The sequence below is a fragment of the Carassius gibelio genome, chromosome A6, assembly GCF_023724105.1.
Source record: "Carassius gibelio isolate Cgi1373 ecotype wild population from Czech Republic chromosome A6, carGib1.2-hapl.c, whole genome shotgun sequence".
Taxonomy (NCBI): domain Eukaryota; kingdom Metazoa; phylum Chordata; class Actinopteri; order Cypriniformes; family Cyprinidae; genus Carassius; species Carassius gibelio.
In genome coordinates this window covers 24,124,951-24,145,353 of record NC_068376.1, presented here as the reverse complement: position 1 = coordinate 24,145,353, position 20,403 = coordinate 24,124,951, and the positions used below count along the sequence as shown (strand labels likewise).

The following is a 20,403-nucleotide window of genomic DNA, read 5'->3' as shown; positions in this document are numbered from 1 at the left end:
AAATGAAACAGGCTATTTATATTCGCAAGGGCACTGACAAACACCTTCATCTTGTACACCTCACTTGTTACCTTGGTTTTTGTAGTTTAATGCCAGTTGGTTAGTGGGAGGGAAAATGGGTGTCCTTTTAGACTTAGTCCTTTTTTCATTCATGCCTTTTTTTCCAGGGTTATTCCGTTATTATTTATGTTTACTTGTCATCCAGAGACACATCTGTTTCAGACACTCTCAACTCTCAAGTGAAAACAAACATAGAGGTTTATTCCAATTTTTTTTCAAAACTATTCTTAGTGCGGTCATTAGAGTGATGGTCCTGAGTGAACCCGGGATCAGGTATCTATCAGGAGACATTGACTTTCTCTGCACAAATCTCTCCTGTCAATGGGGTAAAAATAGCCTTTTATCTCTTGGACAGGTATCAAATCATCATGACCTGTTTGATGTAAGCTTGTTTCAGCATGTATAGACGTTTCTAAATTATATACCATTACACTTAATGAACAGAGTTGGGCCAACGCTTAGTGGGTAAATATTGCCACACTGGAGATAAAGTGCTTATGTGGAAAATTTCTACTTGAACTCTAAATATGACCAATATAGAGACCTGTATTGGCTGTCTCCAAGATGGTCGGACTGCTCTGATTTGATTATTTCATAGTATGGATGCATGATGCATCGGTACCATATTGTTTACTGGCTGATATTCGAGATTTGTTTAATTTATTGTACAGGTTCATATTAGATAAATACTGTATAAATGAATAACTTTCAAAGATTACCTTTGTCTTCAGCTAATGCTCAGTAAATTTTATCTTTAAGCATGAATAATTAAATAATCTGAATAATAAAAAATATGTGATCTTTAAAAAATCTAAATAAATCTTAATATAATTTGTTTTTATAATAGACACGGCTAGATTTATATATAGCATTTAAACAGTTTATTTTAGTTTATTTATTTTATTTTAATTTAGATAAAATAATATAGACTTTTAATGTCTACCATTTAGTAATTATAACATGATCGATGTTCGAGTGCTTTCTGTCTGCTTTGTACTGTCTAAATAAGCATGAAAAATGGCCAAAATAAAGATAATAATAAATAGTGCCTATAACATGAAACGTATTATCAATTAATCTATTTCAGCCAGTTTAATATTGGTGCATCCTTATTTTATTTGGATGGGAGCCCAGCTGGTTGACTAGAAACCATTAAGACGTAAGTTTGGCTTGGCTAAACCATCTTAAAAAAACTGCAAACCACTTGCTGGTTGAGGTGTGTTGCACCATGACTTGCTTAATTCTAATTTGAAGTAGATGCTATTGTAACTGTATTTGCTGTTAACAGTCCTGACAACATCTGCTACTGTTCTGTAGAATTCGCTTTGAAAGAAAGAGCCCCATCAGTCGAGCTCTCATGATTGCTTGCTCCGGTAAACCGGACACTTTTCATCCTCCTGAGGAGGTGATGTTTCCCTTTCATTATCTCCTGATTGCACCCTGTCTGGCTCAGGGTAAGTGGAGTCATGTGGACTCATTGGACTGGTTAACACTCGCCCAGCGGCCACCAACAAGGATGTGTTTTCGCATAAAAGAGCAACAAGGAAAATGGAGCATGGTCTCTGTGTAATTAAAACTGTTTATGTTGGAAGCTTACTTTCAATTATAATGGCTCTGGTTAATCTAGTGGCTGGTTATTTGTTTATTTTTATGATGGACGTGAAATGAAGATATTCAACATAATAAATGAGCTATGAGAGATGGATGATGCTGGAACCACCAGGTGTTATTTATATACAGATGTTGGTTTCTCAGCGGTGCAGGTGCCTTATAATAGAAGCATATGTTATATATGTGTGATATGTAAACATTTTAGGGTTATCCATTTGCTTTTATTTTATATTACTACTACAGTGATACTTACTGACTATTGAATTATAATGCATTAGTGGCATTGGCTAAGCATCACAACCCATGCAGAATATCATAGAAACTTCTGAAACTTCATATTCTTAATATTTCAGATTTTTTTCCATACTAGTTTCATTCCCCATCTTTATAATTTGTTTTTCAATACTTGACAGTATAATTTACAAACCACGATGATATGAGCTAAAATATCTGTCACAAAGGATATTGGGTTAATTACCTGTTAAAGTGCAATATAACTAGTTTTCCCCTTGACAGCTACAGAAGTGCTAACAAAGACAGTCAATGTTATCATAAAGACTTCCTCCTCAGAGCACCGCTGGCTCTTTCATACCTAGCATGCTCTTTGCTTTATTAATCATTATTATTACATCTCGTAGGTAGTAATTAGATTCATTATTAGATTATATGACACGCATGAAAAGAGTGAAGGTTGTTTAATATTCCTGTTATATATATATTGGACTGCTGACTGCTTGTTGTCTGTCACAAAGTGTCGCTCTGAGCCGTGATGGAGAGCACAAGCTGTTACACTAATGAGGTGTCTGGAAGATAGTTATTACTGCAGTGCTAGTTGACGCAGTTGATGGATAGCAATCAGATGGCACTACTATAAGAGACTGAAATTCTTCGAAAGGATCGTAGTGACATGTTGTGAAACTTACCTAAATATATAGTACATTAATGCTCAGTCTTGATGGTAAAGGAGCTAAAGCATTCCAGACAGGTTTGTGCAGTTTGCTTATTCTTATTTTTTGCTTTGGTGCCATTGTTTTCATGAGGGTGACAGTGTGGAGTGGATTGTCTTTGTTTTTTTCCTCTCGCACTCATTATCACTCCTGGTTCAAGGAGATGTGCTCTCATTTGCATGTGCGCCCCTAAGGGCTGCAGTCTTTGTGTATCAGGTGATTCATACTGCTTAGAGCAGGACTCTTTTACTGAGGATTAGAATACAACCATTCAATTAGCAATGAGAAAGAGAACAGTGAAACTGATAAACATCTTCAACTCTGCATTACTCTTCAGTCTTTTTACTGTCTTCTTGAAATGGGGTATATATTATTTCGAAAAAAGAAATTATATGTGATCCTGGACCACAAAACCAGTGTTAAGTGTCATTTTAAAATTGAGAATTATACATCATATGGATAAATAAGCTTTCCATTGATGTATGGTTTGTTAGGATAGGACAACATTTGGCTAAAATACAACTATTTGAAAATCTGTAATCTGCAGGTGCAGACAAATAATCAAAATATTGAGAAAATGTCTCTAAAGCTGTCCGAATGAAGTTCTTAGCTATGCATATTGGTAATCATAAATGAAGTTTTGATATTTTTACAGTAGGAAATTAAAAAAAATATCTTCATGGAATATCCCTATGATTTTTGGCATAAAATAAATATCTGTAATTTTGATCCATACCATGTATTTTGGACTATTCGTACTTAAGACTGGTTTTGTAGTCCAGGGTCACATATTTACCAAAAAGCTAAGCCTATTTTGAAGATAAGCTAGTCCCTAAGCTAGTTTTTTGGTAACATTAAAATTTTTCCTTATTACATATTACATAAATTATGTATAATTATATCAATATTTTTTTAAATTATACATACAGAAATTGTATATAATATATTTTATAAAGCTAGTCCTTATATTTTTCTTTATATTTTATTTTCATTTTTTTTTTTGGTAATACTTTATTTTTTTTATAATTACATGCAGCTAACCCTAAACCAATCCCTCATCCCTAACCCTAATGATATAGTAAGTAAATGTAGTTAATTGATATAACTCTGTACTTAAATGTATAATAACTAGGGGTGTCACGATTTCGATTTTAAATCGAAATCGATCGAAATTAATTCACAGTCTCAAACTTCGAATTAAAAAATGGAATCGTCGATGCTGCCACGCCCCCATGTTGTATGACGGCAAATCAATGACAAAAACAACCGAGCATACAACTGATGCTGGCGCGCGCGCTATATGGCTTCCGCGAGAGGAAAACTGAATCGGATGCGAAGAAACGGGAGCCCGCGAGCTCATGGTAATACTTTATTTTTTTTATAATTACATGCAGCTAACCCTAAACCAATCCCTCATCCCTAACCCTAATGATATAGTAAGTAAATGTAGTTAATTGATATAACTCTGTACTTAAATGTATAATAACTAGGGGTGTCACGATTTCGATTTTAAATCGAAATCGATCGAAATTAATTCACAGTCTCAAACTTCGAATAAAAAAATGGAATCGTCGATGCTGCCACGCCCCCATGTTGTATGACGGCAAATCAATGACAAAAACAACCGAGCATACAACTGATGCTGGCGCGCGCGCTATATGGCTTCCGCGAGAGGAAAACTGAATCGGATGCGAAGAAACGGGAGCCCGCGAGCTCATTTCAAACTCTCGCGCGCGCGTGACATGTACTCTGCGCGCAATACAAGCCCTCGCGCGTATGGAAAGCCAAATGGGTCAGAATACGCGTGCTTTTCAACGCCGTATTAATTTTAAAACACCGTTTTCATAACGCCGCCAGGCGTTAAATAAGCGCCGTTACGCGTTAAGTTAACGCCAGACACCACCACTCGTTAAAATGACGCCACACGCCGTTAGACGTTAAGTTAACGCGACACGCCACTTAAGATGCAGATTTATTTACTCATCTACATGGACACACCTCTCATGGCTACAAGGACTCTACGGCAAGTCAGAGCATCCAGTTTGCAAGAGCGCGAAGATGGCAAGGATAGCCCTTACAATTCTACATATAGCTTTTGTCTCATAAAGTTATCACCCCAGGCATGAATAAGTGCAAATTTGGAAAAGATTTTATTCAACAGTTAAATTAATAAGAAAGTAATATTATTATTTTATTATTATATTATATTTTGAGTAGGCTATCATTTCAATTTAATAAATAGTTGGCGATAGTTTCACAAAAATAGAAAATCTGTTTATTTACATTTACATTTACTCAACCTAATGTTGTTTCAAACCTTATGCCTTTATTGCGTTTGAGGAAGATATTTTGAAGAATGCTGATAACCAAACTGTTTTAGTCTGTAAATATATTACGATTCCGATGCAGCTTCTGAAACAAAAGTAGAGCATATGTAATTCTAAATTAAATATCATTTTTCTTATATATATATATATATATATATATATATATATATATATATATATATATATATATATATATATATAAACATAAACTGAAATGATAATCATAGCTGAATTAAGCAGAACTGCAGAGCTGACCCCCACTAAAAATAGACTTATGGGAGTCCCCCCTGATATTTTGTATTAGCATCAACAACAAAGGCAAATCTGAATAATAATAATAATAATAATAATAATAATGCAATTAGGATAGTAAATAAGATTAAACAGACGGAGTATGGGGATTGAATGAAGGCAGTAAATGTTTATTGGTTCACCTCAGATCGTGAAAGCAGGCTGCAGTATTGTCATTCATCATAACAAACAGTGTAGAGATGACTCCCTCGGAAGAAATCCTGCAGGCGCCCCTGAACATATGGACTTAAATTTCAGGAACACTTAATTTGCTCTATTTCTTAAAAACAAATTCAAACAAAGTCACAGCTGATCGCGGTGCATCTCCAAACAAACACACAGCTGTTTCTGAACAACGTTTATGAATGAATCTGCATTTTAGAACAAATCTAGCGAGTCAATGATTTACCCATCACCCATTCATAAAGAGAGTCATTTGCTTTGTGATTCATTGATAAGGCAGTGACATGCTGCCACCTACTGTCGGTTTCAGTTTCATTTGAAAGTATAAATGAGTCATTTAAATCGTTTAATATTTCCATTTTCAAAACTTTATATTTTAAACATTAATTTCATTACATCGTTCTTATGAAATACATTAACGCCACCTCCAAGTCTTTTTAAAAAGTCTGCATAATCCTTAATGCAACAGCAGAGTTCTGTGTCTTGCAAAGCTGAAATGTTGATGCTGATTTCATTTGACTGGTAACTTATTCTTCTGGATTGTATTTTACTAATTTAATAAAAATTAGATGGAAAATGGGATCAAAAAAAAAAAAAAAAAAAAAAATATTGCCCTATTAATTTATGTTCCTAAACAAAGAAATATCAAAAAAAGAAAAGCATAGAGGCCTTGATACTGTAACGTTACCTTTTAAAAAACTAATTGCAAACGTTTATGCAAAGTGTATTATGTACAAATAATGCAATACTGTACCACTAAATAAGAAAGGTTTTGAGGGCAAAGCTAATCAGGCCAATGGGAGACAATTAATAATCAGTCTCATTTTATATTAAATCATTCTTTCATTTCACTAATCAATCTTTTTTATTTTTTTTATTAAACACAAAGGGGTCATTAATGATGCTTACATTATAGCATGTGCAAATTCACAAACAAAGTATATATAATTTGGCCAAAATTACAGGTACCTATATTAATATTCAAGAATGAACAAATGTACTGTTATTATAGATTACAAAGGTATTTATAATTAAATACATCCAAAAGGTCAGGACTTGCCATACATTTTCTCATTTATTTAACCATTGTAATAATTTCCAAATTTGGACTTATTTGTGTCATTCGATAACTATATTCCCTATATCCATATTTGTAATTGCTTTATTGTAAAATAAATCAGGTAACTACTTTTGAGTATGATTTCAGTTTATCATATGTTATTATGTTTTTAAAAAGGAAGAAAAAAGTACCCTCAGAAGATATTTTAGAGCCTAATTGAGTTAAATCTGAAAAAGCAAACAAAATGTAGCTTTAAATATTAATATTTAATTTAGAATTACACATGCTATACTTTTGTTACAGAAACTGCATCTGAATCATTGGGTTGAGTAAATGTAAATAAACAGAATTTCTATTTTTGTGAAACTATCACCAACTATTTATTAAATTGAAATGATAGCCTACTCAAAATATAATATAATAATAAAATAATAATATTACTTTCGTATTAATTTAACTGTTGAATAAAATATTTTCCAAATTTGCACTCATTCGTGTTTTAACTTTATGAGACAAAAGCTATATGTATAATTGTAAGGGCTATCCTTGCCATCTTCGCGCTCTTGCAAACTGGATGCTCTGACTTGCCGTAGAGTCCTTGTAGCCATGAGAGGTGTGTCCATGTAGATGAGTAAATAAATCTGCATCTTAACGTCTGTCGGCGTGTGGCGTTATTTTAACGCGTGGTGGCGTCTGGCGTTTACTTATCGCGTAACGGCGCTTATTTAACACCTGGCGGCGTTATGAAAACGGCGTTTTAAAATTAATACGGCGTTGAAAAGCACGCGTTTTCTGGTCCACTTGGCTTTCCATACGCGCGCGCATGCTCATTCCCCACATCCTCGTGCTCTATCATCTCACCTGAGGTGAGTCACCTCTGCTCGCGCGAACAATTTTATTTTTGTCAGTCGTGGGGCGGGGCTTGCTGTTTTAGTTGTTATCTCAAATGTCATTGGTTATTCCCCTTTTCCTAAAGTCAGTATTCGACGCCTGTTCGAAAATGATTAATAATTCACTTGACTTGACCCATGACTTCATCAGTGGACCAGATACATGTGAGTAATCATTTATTTTGCTTGTTTAATTTATTTTTGTCTTTAATGTAATTTAATGCATTGTTTATAGAGTAGATCTTTTGTAGATACTTGATTAACTGGAATTCTTCTGATTGCTAGTGATTGCAGTCTTGTAATAAGAGATACACATATTTTGTGTATATATATATATATATATATATATGTGTATATATATATATATAAATCCAAATGAATAACAGTGAAGTGTTTAACAAGTGTTTTATCTTTAATCTTTTAAATAGATACATCGTAATATTTGAAGGTTAGTTTAGTCATTTTTTATTGTTTTTGTTTGTTTTGTTGTGAACTTGAATGTCATCTTTTGTGAAGAAGACTGCACTTACAAAAGAGAAACTGGATGGCAGTTTATTTTAAGGTTTCAATTGACTAAAGATATAAGTCATTGTTACATTGTTGTTAATAAAAGTTTTAAATTTGACAATGTAGTGTGGTACATTGCAAACAAAGGTCAGATATTATATTGCATAAAAGTCTAGCTTGAAAAATGACAATCTGTGCTTTAAAAAGAATAAATGTAAAAATCGAGAATCGAATCGAACCGTGAGCTTAGAATCGAAAATGCAATCGAATCGAGGATTTGGAGAATCGTGACACCCCTAATAATAACACTTTAACAAACACACTAAAATAAAGTGTTTAATTACATTCAATTTCATGAAGATTATTCAGTCTAATGTTAATATTTTGCCACTTAAAAGGTTTGTCTCTGTAATAAATTTGATGGCTTAAAATGATTGTTTAAAATCTAATAATGTTATCTGTTAATGAATGGCATGTGTCTTTTAGGTTCACCTGTGCATATTTGCACATATATGTGTTTGTTTCCATCTGTACCTTGTTTTATAATGGCACTTGTCATTTCAATGGGCCTTAAACAGCGTTACTGTATCAAAATAAAGCTCTCAGAATGAAGAGGCAGTATTATTATGGAAGCACAGTTCTATCCTGAGGGCTCGGTGGAACATAACATCCTCCATGTATATAAATATATATCAAATCATTTACAGTGCAAAAGAATATTGCAGCCCTGTCTGATGTTGCTATAGCATCTGCATATTTATAACCATACATTGCAAAGTATTTTCTGCACATGTATTCTGATTCTAAGGAAACCTTCATGATGTTTAATGGCATGTCATATCCAATATTCATATATTCTTACTTTATGCATTTTAAATCTGTTCTCATTTGAATGTATTCTTAAACAATAAGCTTCATGATGTTGGTTACATGTGAGCTTTACTATATATATATACTGTAATATATATATATATATATATATATATATATATATATATATATATATATATATATGGCATCTAAAAATGAAACTAAGGCATGGCTTACTGTGCATAAATGCATAAATAAAGATTTCAAACTTCAGTTTGATAAAGGACAGTGGTTTATTTACATCTAAATGTGTTTGACCTCTTGCTTAAACATGCTAGAATCTAAATAATAGTCTCAAATGTATTAACTTTAGTCCATGATTTCATGCTTCGCGATTTTATTTGCTCAACAGCCTGATCAGCTTGCTGTTTCGCATTGTTCTTTCAGATCATTACAGTGGCATTTAGTCTTATCCCTAATGAGGCTGCTTCATTAAAATCAGACTAATTGGTGTAAACTCCTGCCTAGTCCAGCTGCAAAGTTGTCATAAGGCTGGTGTGTTTGATCAGGAAAGGTCTGACTTAAGTTTGATTCTAATGAGGTAGGACATCATTGAAGGTCTTTTGAAGAGGACAGTGTCATTCCCTTCTAAGCAATAATGAACAGAAATAATTAGTACTGTACGATAGCAGGACTGAAAGTTCGAATTATAAAAGGTTCTAGCTTTCATAAATAGGGTATTGATTAGAACACTAGATTTGATCAGTTCCATACAAAAAGGGTTAATTGCTGACAATCTTTGTTGATGAACAACACACAGGCATCACAGATTACAAGTGTGTATAGATGTGTGTGGTATTTGTTTGTTGACGCACACTTTCCACACACAGTCCTGCTTGCACCTTCTGCTGAATCAGTCTTTCTGTTTCTAACAACTACTGAATGTATTAAAGAGCTAATAACTTTGTGTCACCATTAATTTTGTTTATATAGCTAAGCTATTGTTGTATGTTGGAAAAAATATTATATGTTGGCTAACATGTTTAATAGAAACCTCTGTGGATGGAGTTGAAATGCAAGAGAAATTTACAGTTGTGTATGATCAGCTAATAAAATACAGGAAGTTTTTGTTTCTTTTTTCAAATGGGCTCAAAAAAAAGAACAATTCTTTCATTTCTTTATATATTTAAGAAAAATAATTTAATTAAATCATCTGTGGTTTCAGCACTGCATAGGACTGCAGTATAAATGCATGAGTTGTGACATTGTGAGTATGTAACATTTAATCATATTTCTCTATTTTTTTCTTCTTAGGAAAGAAGTCTGAATGCGTACCCATTCCTGGAGATATGCAAAGGTGATCTGATCTATTACATGTGTCCTTTGGAGAATCAGAAGGACTTCTGTGTGCCTGAACTGCTTGAGAAGACAACATCTGAGGAAACAGTGGAGCATAAAGATGCTGAAGTCACAGAGTCAGCAGCAGGTATGTTACTATACTCATCGGCCCAGTCTAAGGATGAGAGTTTAGGATTGATGCAGGTTCATTGATTATTCGTCTGCTATTTTAAATAAGCATGAGCTTTGTTTAACCTGTTGCGAAATTGTGAGATAAATTTTATGTTTTAACAGAACAGTAATAACAAATCATTAGGGGTGTAACGATACGCGTATTCGTATTGAACCGTTCGGTACGACGCTTTCGGTTCGGTACGCGGTACGCATTACGTATACCGAACGGTTCGTTGGAGTAATTAATTATATTTGAAAAAAAAAAAAAAAGAGAGAGAGAGAGAAATATAATGATATGCGTTCAACAAGGTAGCCCAATAACCCAAACAACGTAACAGGCAACGCCCCTGACACTCCCGAAGAAGAAAAAAACACCATCTTATATGTTTATGTTAGGCTACTCAGCAGGCGCTCGCTCACTCAGTATGCGCTGAAGGCTCGTTGCAAAATAGCCAATGCGTTGAACAGACTAGAAATGAGAAGATCCTCCAATAACCAACAGGTCTGGTGTTTGGGTGCACTTTGGATTCCCTTTAAGCTATAATGGTGATGGCAAGAGAGTGGTGGATAAAAAAAAACAACGGTATGTGCATCTGCAACATGACAGGGTACACCAGCGGGAATACAAAAAAAAAAAAAAAACACCAGCGGGAATATCTGGGATATATGCGTCAGTACTATCTGGGAAAAGACGAAAAAAAGGAGAAACATGCACGCAGCAAACTATCCCTGCAGCATTTAGACACTATAGCTTACAGGGAATCCAACCCAAACACCAGACCTGTTGGTTATTTTAGGATCTTATATTTCTGGTCTGTTAAATGCATTCGACATTTTGCAACGAGCCTTCAGCGCGTGCTGAGTGAGCGAGCGCCTTAGGGGCCGTTCACATATCGTGCCTAAAAACGCATGGAAAACGCTAAGCGCGTCTTTCTCCTCCTTTCCAAAGCGCTCGGGCAGAAGCGCTCATGAGGCGTCTGTCTTTGCTGAGCAACAATGACGTGCTCTCTCCATGAGACACGGAAATTTCAGCGAAGGATAAATGGATTTGCAGCTCTAAAAATCGCTTGCAGTAGCTCTGCTACTAAATTTATTTCAAAATTGCAATCCATATACAACTATGATCAGCTGTTCCTTCATCTTGGCTGAGCTCTCAACGTTGTTACGGGAAAGGATGAAGCTGATTGGTTGGTTCTTGTCACATGACCCGCGGTGCGCTTGCGGCATTCTGAAAAGTTGAGATGTTTTTGCATTTTGCTGTATCTAAAACGTATCGAACCGAACCGAACCGTGACATCAGTGTATCGTATCGAACCGAACCGTGAATTTTGTGAACCGTTACACCCCTACAAATCATATATGCAGTTCTTGTTTGTAGTTCTTGAGTAGTTTTTGTTTTGATTATTTTTGATGATGTGATGACAGTGTCTTCTACATTAAAACTAATTTAAAATATTTAAATTCTTAAAATATTTAAAAAAGTTAAATAAAAAAAATATATAGTAAAATGGAAACATTTAAGGTTTAAATAAAGAAAAGTCCAAATGCATCATTCCACAACATATTGAAATAAAAAAAAATTATTCACTGAAATGTATTAGAGTAGTTTTAGTATTGCTTATTTTTGATTATGATTATTTGAGGATTGTAATAATTATTAATTATTATTACTGTTTTTTAATCATGTTCATTATCATCAGGATCATTAATAATCAGTATGAAATTGCTTTAAAAAATTAAGTAATTTTTTTTACAAATTCAATATTTATTTTAAATTATTTTAATATTAAACATTTTACTATTAAAGGCGATGGTATTAATTTTCTTTTAATATTATTATACTATTATAACATTAATATTAATTAATTGTAATTGTATGATTCAAAGCTCAAGATTTCAAGGCTCTGATGCATACAGTAGATTATATATTACATGCATTACAGTATGAAAGAAATACAGACATTCCATTAATAGAAACAAGCAACATGAAAATCAATCCATAACAATTCTCAATAAGAGTTCATGAGGACTCATTCATCATGTCACGTGCATTTATTCCAGAGCAGTTGCACAGTAGTCACACCTTATCTGCCATATTATGTCTCTGTTGTGAGCTGACAAGCTCTGTGAAACTGAGAAAAATGAAAGAGCGCGGCTCAGTCACAGCGGCAGTTGATCACAATTCACTCTGTGGTCAGTAAAACTAATGGCTGTGAAGATTGATGCTAAAGTCCGAGGGCTGTTTTCTGCTCTGCACAGCTAAACAGAGTCATTACTCCAGCGGGACAACAGCTAAACTCTCTGTGTGTGTGTGTGTGTGCCTGCAGCTCTCTTAATTAAAGGCTGTTCAATCACAGCTGCTCAGCTGGATCTGACAAGTGCAGGTTGTGAATCAAACTTCTTTGGGGGATTGCAGGGCAGTTCAGCACATCTCTCTTTCTCCATCCGTTCCTTTCTTTTTTGTCTCTTAGCTGCTTTAACGAGAACCAAAGAACTTAACATTTCCGCATTTAGAAATGAATCCATCAGTGCTTGGATTTCAGAGTAGGTATTTCAAGCTCATTGGATGAATTCAATGAGTTGGATGTGAACGTGCAGTGACCTTTGTTCACACCACATGCATAAGCAGTATGTAAGTGTGCAGCAGTTCACATTGTGCTTTCACACTAAGGGCATTTTAGCTATATAAATAGAGAGTGGAACCATATGTATATCAATGCTCTTTTATTAATAATATACCCCATTCTATCTATCTATCTATCTGTCTGTCTGTCTGTCTGTCTGTCTGTCTGTCTGTCGCCAACTTGGAATTTATAAGGTTCTATCTGCATTCAGAGTAGTATAGTGGGATATGGGGAACAAGTCTCTTTCATACATCAGTCCCAAAATGTACACAACTTAAAAAAAGAAAAAAAAGAAAATTACATAATGTAAATAAGTTAAGTAAGAGACTTATTTCAAAACCCAATTTTGATTAGAAAAAGGGAGATAGGACCTTATAATTGAAAGGTGACCATATATATATTACACTCTCCCCCACACTTATACATACATACATACATATATATATATTATTTTACATACATATTTTAGATACTCTATTAATTTTACTTTCGGGGAAGAGTTATGGCCTTTTCAAAGTATGAGATCACTGGAGTCCATAATAAATAATAACATTTGGTAGATCCTCTAAAAGAATATTTAGTTTTCTCCAATTTCAAAAACACACTTTCTTTTACTGTACCTATAATTACGTAGTCCTGTCCTCTTTCAAAATCCCTTTCGTTTGAAACATTTTACGGAACAAAAATCCTGACGCTTGGCTAACAATCCCACTGGACCCAATTTAGAAACTAATTCAGGCAAATGCGATATTAAGAGGCTTTCCGTGGAAATATATACTTCAGCTTTGTTGAGATTTCAAACCATTTGAAGAGCCTGGACTCATATTCTACTAGAAGGTCTTCCCTACCTGTTGGTGCCAAACCTGTATTTTTTATTTTTCAACTGTGCACTGAGATTTGAGTTCAGCCCTTCATATGTGTTCAATAAGTGATTAATAAAGAGATACTAATTTTTACATAACAAAAAAAGTTTTTTACAATATAATGACAAATTTATGACGATTCAAATCAGCTGAGATATCAAAAGGATATGTGATATATTTGGGAGTAGAAGTTTTTATGAATGTGTCTCTAAGGGGAACTATGTTTCAAAATGTCTTGTTCACACAGCAACTTAAATCTTTTGGGCAGATGTTTTATGTAGCATAAATTCACAAAGTTAAAGTCAGACCATTCTATTTTTGCTTCAAATTATTGAAATTATACAATCTACTGTAATTTTAATTAAAAACTGTTCATGCAGCATGTATGCAACATCTTTCTTTGGATCATGATTAAAATACAGTGGTTGCCTCACTCTAACTGAATGGAAAGAGCACAGGCAAAGCCTGAGTTTGTTCATATGAAGAGATTCCTTTTATATGTGTTATTTATTTGTTTTGTGGTTTGCGTAAAAATTTCACAAATAAATGTTAAGCATTTGTCCGAGCAAGAATAAAAGGAAATCTTTTCATTTATACATTTATAATGTCTTAAATCTAATTTTATAAAAAAAAAATAAAATGTGAGAAAATCTGAGTGAATCGTAACATCCCTTTGCATATGTAAATTAATCTGCTAAGACCTCCTGAAGATGGTGTGTTCAATGAAAAGACATGAAGCTAATTTTCAGAGTGTGACTTGTTTAATATCACGGTGATATTTATTATCATGCTCGTATTGTACTGGTTAATGGCCATAGTGTCTCATTTTCCATATTTAATCTTTTGTGTCTATCTCCTGTGGTATGACACTCTGCGACTCATGCAAGCCGGGAGCTGTCTAGAAATGAACCCGATAATGACGATAAGGTGAGTTATTAGGGGCCGGAAAGTGATTAGGAAAACTGGATAGAGCTGGTGAATTAGGGCCCCTCTGAGCATCACTTTGTGCTCCCAAATGACCCTTCTCGGTTATGACAATGATCTTTTAGAGGGTGTCATCCAAGCTGTGAACAGAGCTAATTCCAATGTCGTGATGCTCCAGAGCAGCAAGGGTACACTGTGCACAATATGAAGGACAAGTACAGGCAAATTCACCAGGACCGGAAAGCCCAGTCTAATCTTAGCGGTGCCCTTTTGGGTTGTTAAAAGGTTTTTCAAATGCTCGGGCTGAGAGGTTATAATGAGCTGTGGTGACTTGGACTTACAAAGGAAGCTTCCATCTACCGAGCAGGTTTTAGATGAACGGTTTTGGTAATGATTCCTGTTCAAACATTTCTCAAACATTTGGGGTAAATACAATTAATATATATATATATATATATATATATATATATATATATATATATATATATATATATATATATATATCATACCTGTCAAGTTTTGGATTTGCAAATAAGGGAATTTTTCCGGCGCCCACCGCGAGCAGTACCACCACCCCAACAAAGCTCCAGTATCCCTTACATTTTAAGACAGGTGTTATAGCCCAAATGAAAACACAAACGGGTATATATGAAGAGCATTTATTTAAAGGCTTATTTGCATATTTTCTGTTAATTTAACATTGCTTGTCTTTACACTTACATTTTATTTTCATTCCACACATTGTTTTAATTTCATATTGCTTTTCTTTTACAGTTTTTCTTTTCATTTCACATAACTTTTCTTTTACTCTTTTAGTGAGTTGTTGTACAAATTTGTTGCAAACTTTGCATTCTTTAAAAAAGTAAATTCGCTGTCCCATTTATCACGGTATTTACACAAGGGTTTTGGTTTTTTGGGATGGTGTGCCTTCACTCTCTATCGTAGCATCCATCATCCGTCTCTGTTTTGTCTTTTGTTATTGTTTTTCCCGCGTTATAACTCATGTCATCTGACCTCACACACCCCTCGCGACAGGCTACTACAGGTGGCAGTTATCGCGAGACTAGTGACAGAGCTCAGATTTGGAATTTTTTTAATTATTATTTTATTAATAACGCAGGTTAAAATTAAAAAATTAAAATACGGGAGATTTACGGGAAAATACTAATACGGGAGGACGGCGGGAAAGAAGGGTAAAATACGTGACTTTCCCGGCCAAAACGGGATACTTGACAGGTATGATATATATATATATACACGTATATATAGTTTTTATTCAGTAAGGATGCATTAAACTTGACAGTAAAGGCATTTGTAATGTTACATATTAAATATATTTCAAATAAATGCTGGTCGAAGAACGTTCTATTCATCAAATAATCCTGAAAAAAAAATGTTTTATCAAGGTTTCCACAAAATAATAAACAGCAAAACACCAATTCAGCATATTAGAATAATAGAATGACATCTGAAGGATCATGTGACACTGAAGAATGGAGAAATGATGCTGAAAATTCAGCTTTGTCATCTTATACATATATCTATATAAATTTTCATATATATTTTAATATTTCTTTGATGAATTTCTTATTTTATATGTACCGATATTGCAACAATTCAGAAAATAAACCTAGAAACTTATATATATATATAAAATCCAGCATATAGATCTTGCATATAGCTGAGTAGGCTTTTCCTTTGACAGGAGTTTATTACCGACCATTCATTCAAAAAGACCATTCATTCAGGCTTCTAAGGGAGGATTTATTTAAAAGGCATGACATTTAAGCATATTTATGTGGTGGGCACATAATGTATAAGGTGTGTTGTGGCACCTAATGGGGTTTGAAAAGGTCTTCCCCTCACTGCTCCTCTTTTCTGCCTGTAGATCTTCACAATGAGTCAAGAGCTGCTGCTTAATTGAGATGCCATATCTAATATGATGAGATGTGCTAGATGAGAGAGGGGTCTTTCCTTTCCATCTAAAACAATACTGGCAGGGAGGGACAAGAGGTCAAATTCACTGCTGGCCTAAAAGAAATTAGGCCAAATGGGAAGTTTTTAATAGCTGGTTTTAGACACAATGTAGATAGACTCTCTAATTCTCTTTCTTCTTTCCTTCCTCTCCCCCTCCCGCCTTCATCCATCTCCATCCTCGTTGTGATTCAGTCTCTTTATTTTTTTCATTTTAAGTATTTTCAAATAGTTTTAGCAAGGATTTGTAGTCATAACCCTCTTAAAATACACTTTACAAAGAGATCATGGCCTGTTGCCCCAAATATTTTTTCTGACTCAATCCAGTTTAATTATTTGTCAATTTTTTTTTTAAGTTACCCTTCTTCCTGTTTTCACAGAACAAATTTGATTTACAAAAGGATTTTGGTGTGTGATTAGGCTTGTGGTCAATAATATATAAATAATCAATTTGTTGACTTGTAAAGCTGCTTTCTATTCAATTCTTTATTTGTCACATTAATGTAGTGCCTTCGTTTGGAGTCTTTTTTTGGCAAGATTAATCCAAACAATTTAGCATTTTGTGTAATTAATTAGATTTTTTTTTATTATTTAATCTATATACAGCCTAAATAATATAACTAGTTAAAGCACTTAAAATGTTAACAACTGCTTTGGGTCTTTGCCATGTTTAGTATGTTTGTGTAATGACTAAACTTGATTCATAAAGCTTCTATTCCTCTTTTAGGAATTCTTTTTTTTTTTTTTCTCCCAAGAATTGCAGCTGTGTACAGACGTCTCACCTTTAATTCTGAGTTAAATATTTGAAATCTCTTTGGAGGCATTTTTTAATTGGGCTCAAACACAGCCTTTGGGGGGTTTTTTAGCTCATATTTAGCTTTTTGGCAGTTATAACTCTCACCTGGTGTGTTTCACGAAAACAAAACAGCATCTTGCAATTATACTGCTGTTAGTAAATGACTGTAACCCTCAGATGCTGAAATGCCATTAAAGGATCCCTAAAGGCTATCAATGGTAACAGCAGGAGTTTAAACTGCATTTATTTATTTATTTTTTTAGTTTTATAATCTAAGTTTTTTAACTTTTCTTAGCTTATTTTTAATAATAATTTACACTATTAAAAATTCAAAGAGGTTTCACAGCAGTGTCGTGAAGGAACCATTTTCGGTTCCCCAAAGAACCTTTAATTAAACTTTTATGAAGAATGTTTTATAATCTGCAGCTGATTCTATGAAGAGGCCTTTTATGCAATGGAAGGTTTCTATGGATGTTAAAGGAACAGTAAACCCAAAAAAGAACATTTGCTAATTGTTGGATTTTGATGTGAGAGGACAAAAGGGCGCTGGACTTTCACTGGAAGAAGCGATACTATGGACTATGTCAAGCCTGGCCAGCTACGGTTTGAAGTTAAAATGCCTTAATGACGAGTTTGTTTCTTACAAAGATGGAGCTTTTAACTTTAATGGTGTGGATTACTTGTGGATTATTGTAATTGTAAAGAGGAATTCTGCGTTATGGGGGAAAAGTCTTGATTAATCTCTTAATATACTACTGTTACAGGTGAGCCATTGCAAAAGTCAAGCCAAGTGATCCAGGAAGTGTTTGAAGAAAGCAGGGACGTGGTAGAGGCCTCAGCAGCATTGCTGGAGATCTCTCAGCCGAGCCTGGGTGAGGAAGAGGGTCAGAGTGAGGATGGGGACCAAGGGAGCAAGGGATCCAGTGAGTCTGTTGGCAGTGGCTCTTCCTTTGAAGAGCTGGACGTGGAAGTGGAAGAGGAGAAGGAGAAGGAGAAGGAGGAGGAGAAAAACAAAGTGGAGGAGGAAGACCATAATGGACAGCAGACGCCTGTGATTGGAGAAACGATCAGGAACAGGGAGGAGTGAAGGATAAAGCAGATTAGAGGGAATGTGGGTGAATGATGAGTGCATATGTGAGTGTGGATGCATTTGTGAGAGGGAGAAAGTTTGTCTGTGTCTTTGAAATCATCAAAGGCTTTTTTCTTACTAAGCCTTTGAAATGAACATCCCTAAATACCCCGAAAAGTTACTTCTTTGTTGTCAGCAAACAAGCAATTATCTCTTTCAGAACCTTTTATTAAAGACTTGGAAAATGTGCAGAAATACACATTATTCTTTGGCTTTGTATTTATTTCTAAAAAACAAATTGTATATGTTGCTTTCTCTATTATCTGTCTGTCTTCCCACGGTAATCATGAAAAACATTCAGGCAGCAAGTAAATCAAGCACAATCTGAAAGAGAGGTAACATTATTAATGCAGCTAAATGGAGCTTACTTTTCTTTCATTAACATGATCTACAGCTGAAGTATTCAGTAGTGTTTGCTTCAAAACATGAATAATTCATTCCAAATGCTGTCTTTTGCTGTAGAATAGAACTGAAAAACAATGAGAATAAAAATTGCATGTTGTTAATGGTTGGAGTGTGTTCATTTGACTATTTTTGTGCCCCCTGCATGTAATTGATTTATTGTTTTTTTTTTGTTTTTTTTTTGGGAAAATAAAACGTCAATGCAAACAAAGACATGAAGTATACAGGAAATATCTTATAAATATATAAAATTTTCTCCCAATGTATTTTTATATCTGTCATTTTTCATAACCTAATTAGGAGAGGAACAGCATTGTTTTCGATTATATTTTTCTTACTCCATAAGAATGTTAGAATATCAGTTGTGTCATACTGCCATTTCATCTTGTGATACTGACAATTACTCATGTTCAGCAGGTCATTTGATCAGTCTTTTACTTTGTGATTCTGCAAGAAAGTATAAAGTATGTGAAAGGCAAATGTGGATGTGTTTGTGGTTTGTGTGTTCATTTTAACAGCTACTGCAACCTTCATACTGAACAAAGATATGAAATATGCACACTACCATTCAAAAGTTTGTGGTCTGTAAGATTTTTTTAATGATTTGAAGAAGTCTCTTTGGCTCACCAATGCTGCATTTATTTGATAAAAAAGTAAAGTAAAAAAGAAATAGAAACATAATATTGTGAAGTATTGCAACAATTTAAAATGACTGCTGTCTGTTTTAGTATAGAAAGAGAGAGAGAAAGAGTTCATTCATGTGATGGCAAAGCTGAATTTTCTGCAGCCTTTACTCCAGACTTCAGTGTCACATGATAATTCAGAAATTATTTTATTACAATTATATTGTAATTATATACTTATCTGATGCTAAAAAAAAATATTAGTATATATATTTGATTCTTTAATGACTAGAACGTTCAAAGAACAGCATTTCTTTGAACAGCAAAAAAAAAAAAAAAAAAAGTAAAATGTCTCTCTTTTCTAAAAAGTATTAATCTCTCTCTTTTCCTTTCTTTAAAAATTACAAATATACAACAATAATCTCATTGATCCTAACCTTTTGAACAATTGTATTAGATGATGGTACATCTGTTTAGGGGATGTGTTTGCCATGGACAATACAGATCAATACAAGTGTCTTATCCTAAGGCTCCTGCAGTAACTCTCTCTTATGAACACTTTGTCACAGAATTGCTGTGAGCTTGGTGAAACAGAGAAAAGGAGGTGTATTAGAGTTATGCTTTTTTTTTTTTTATCTTGGTGCTGCTGTAATGAACAACAACCAGAGGGTGTATCCACAGTAGCATTACCTGTATGATATTGTTTAATTGGAGTTTGGTTAGTTTTTAAATTCAAGTCCCTGTCCTTTTTCCAATATGTTTGGTAGAATGACATCTTCAGTCACTGATCACTTCTATAGAAGCCATGAGAGTGACTGAGGCTGTCAGTCCCTAACATTTCTGCCTGGCATCTCCTTTCCTGTTCCACAG

The 20,403-nt window shown here is 34.2% G+C and overlaps 1 protein-coding gene across 1 annotated transcript in view; it reads left to right on the top strand.

The window, feature by feature from the left end:
* The window catches only part of LOC128015821 (testis-expressed protein 264), a 63,118-nt gene extending 44,104 nt beyond the window's left edge, over positions 1–19,014 (top strand). Inside the window, exons 3-4 of the mRNA XM_052600005.1 lie at positions 10,001–10,172; positions 18,144–19,014. Of these exons, the coding sequence (XP_052455965.1) occupies positions 10,001–10,172; positions 18,144–18,466 (495 nt within the window). The 3' untranslated portion in view covers positions 18,467–19,014. The remainder of the gene's footprint in view (positions 1–10,000; positions 10,173–18,143) is intronic.
* Positions 19,015–20,403: the final 1,389 nt, after the last annotated feature.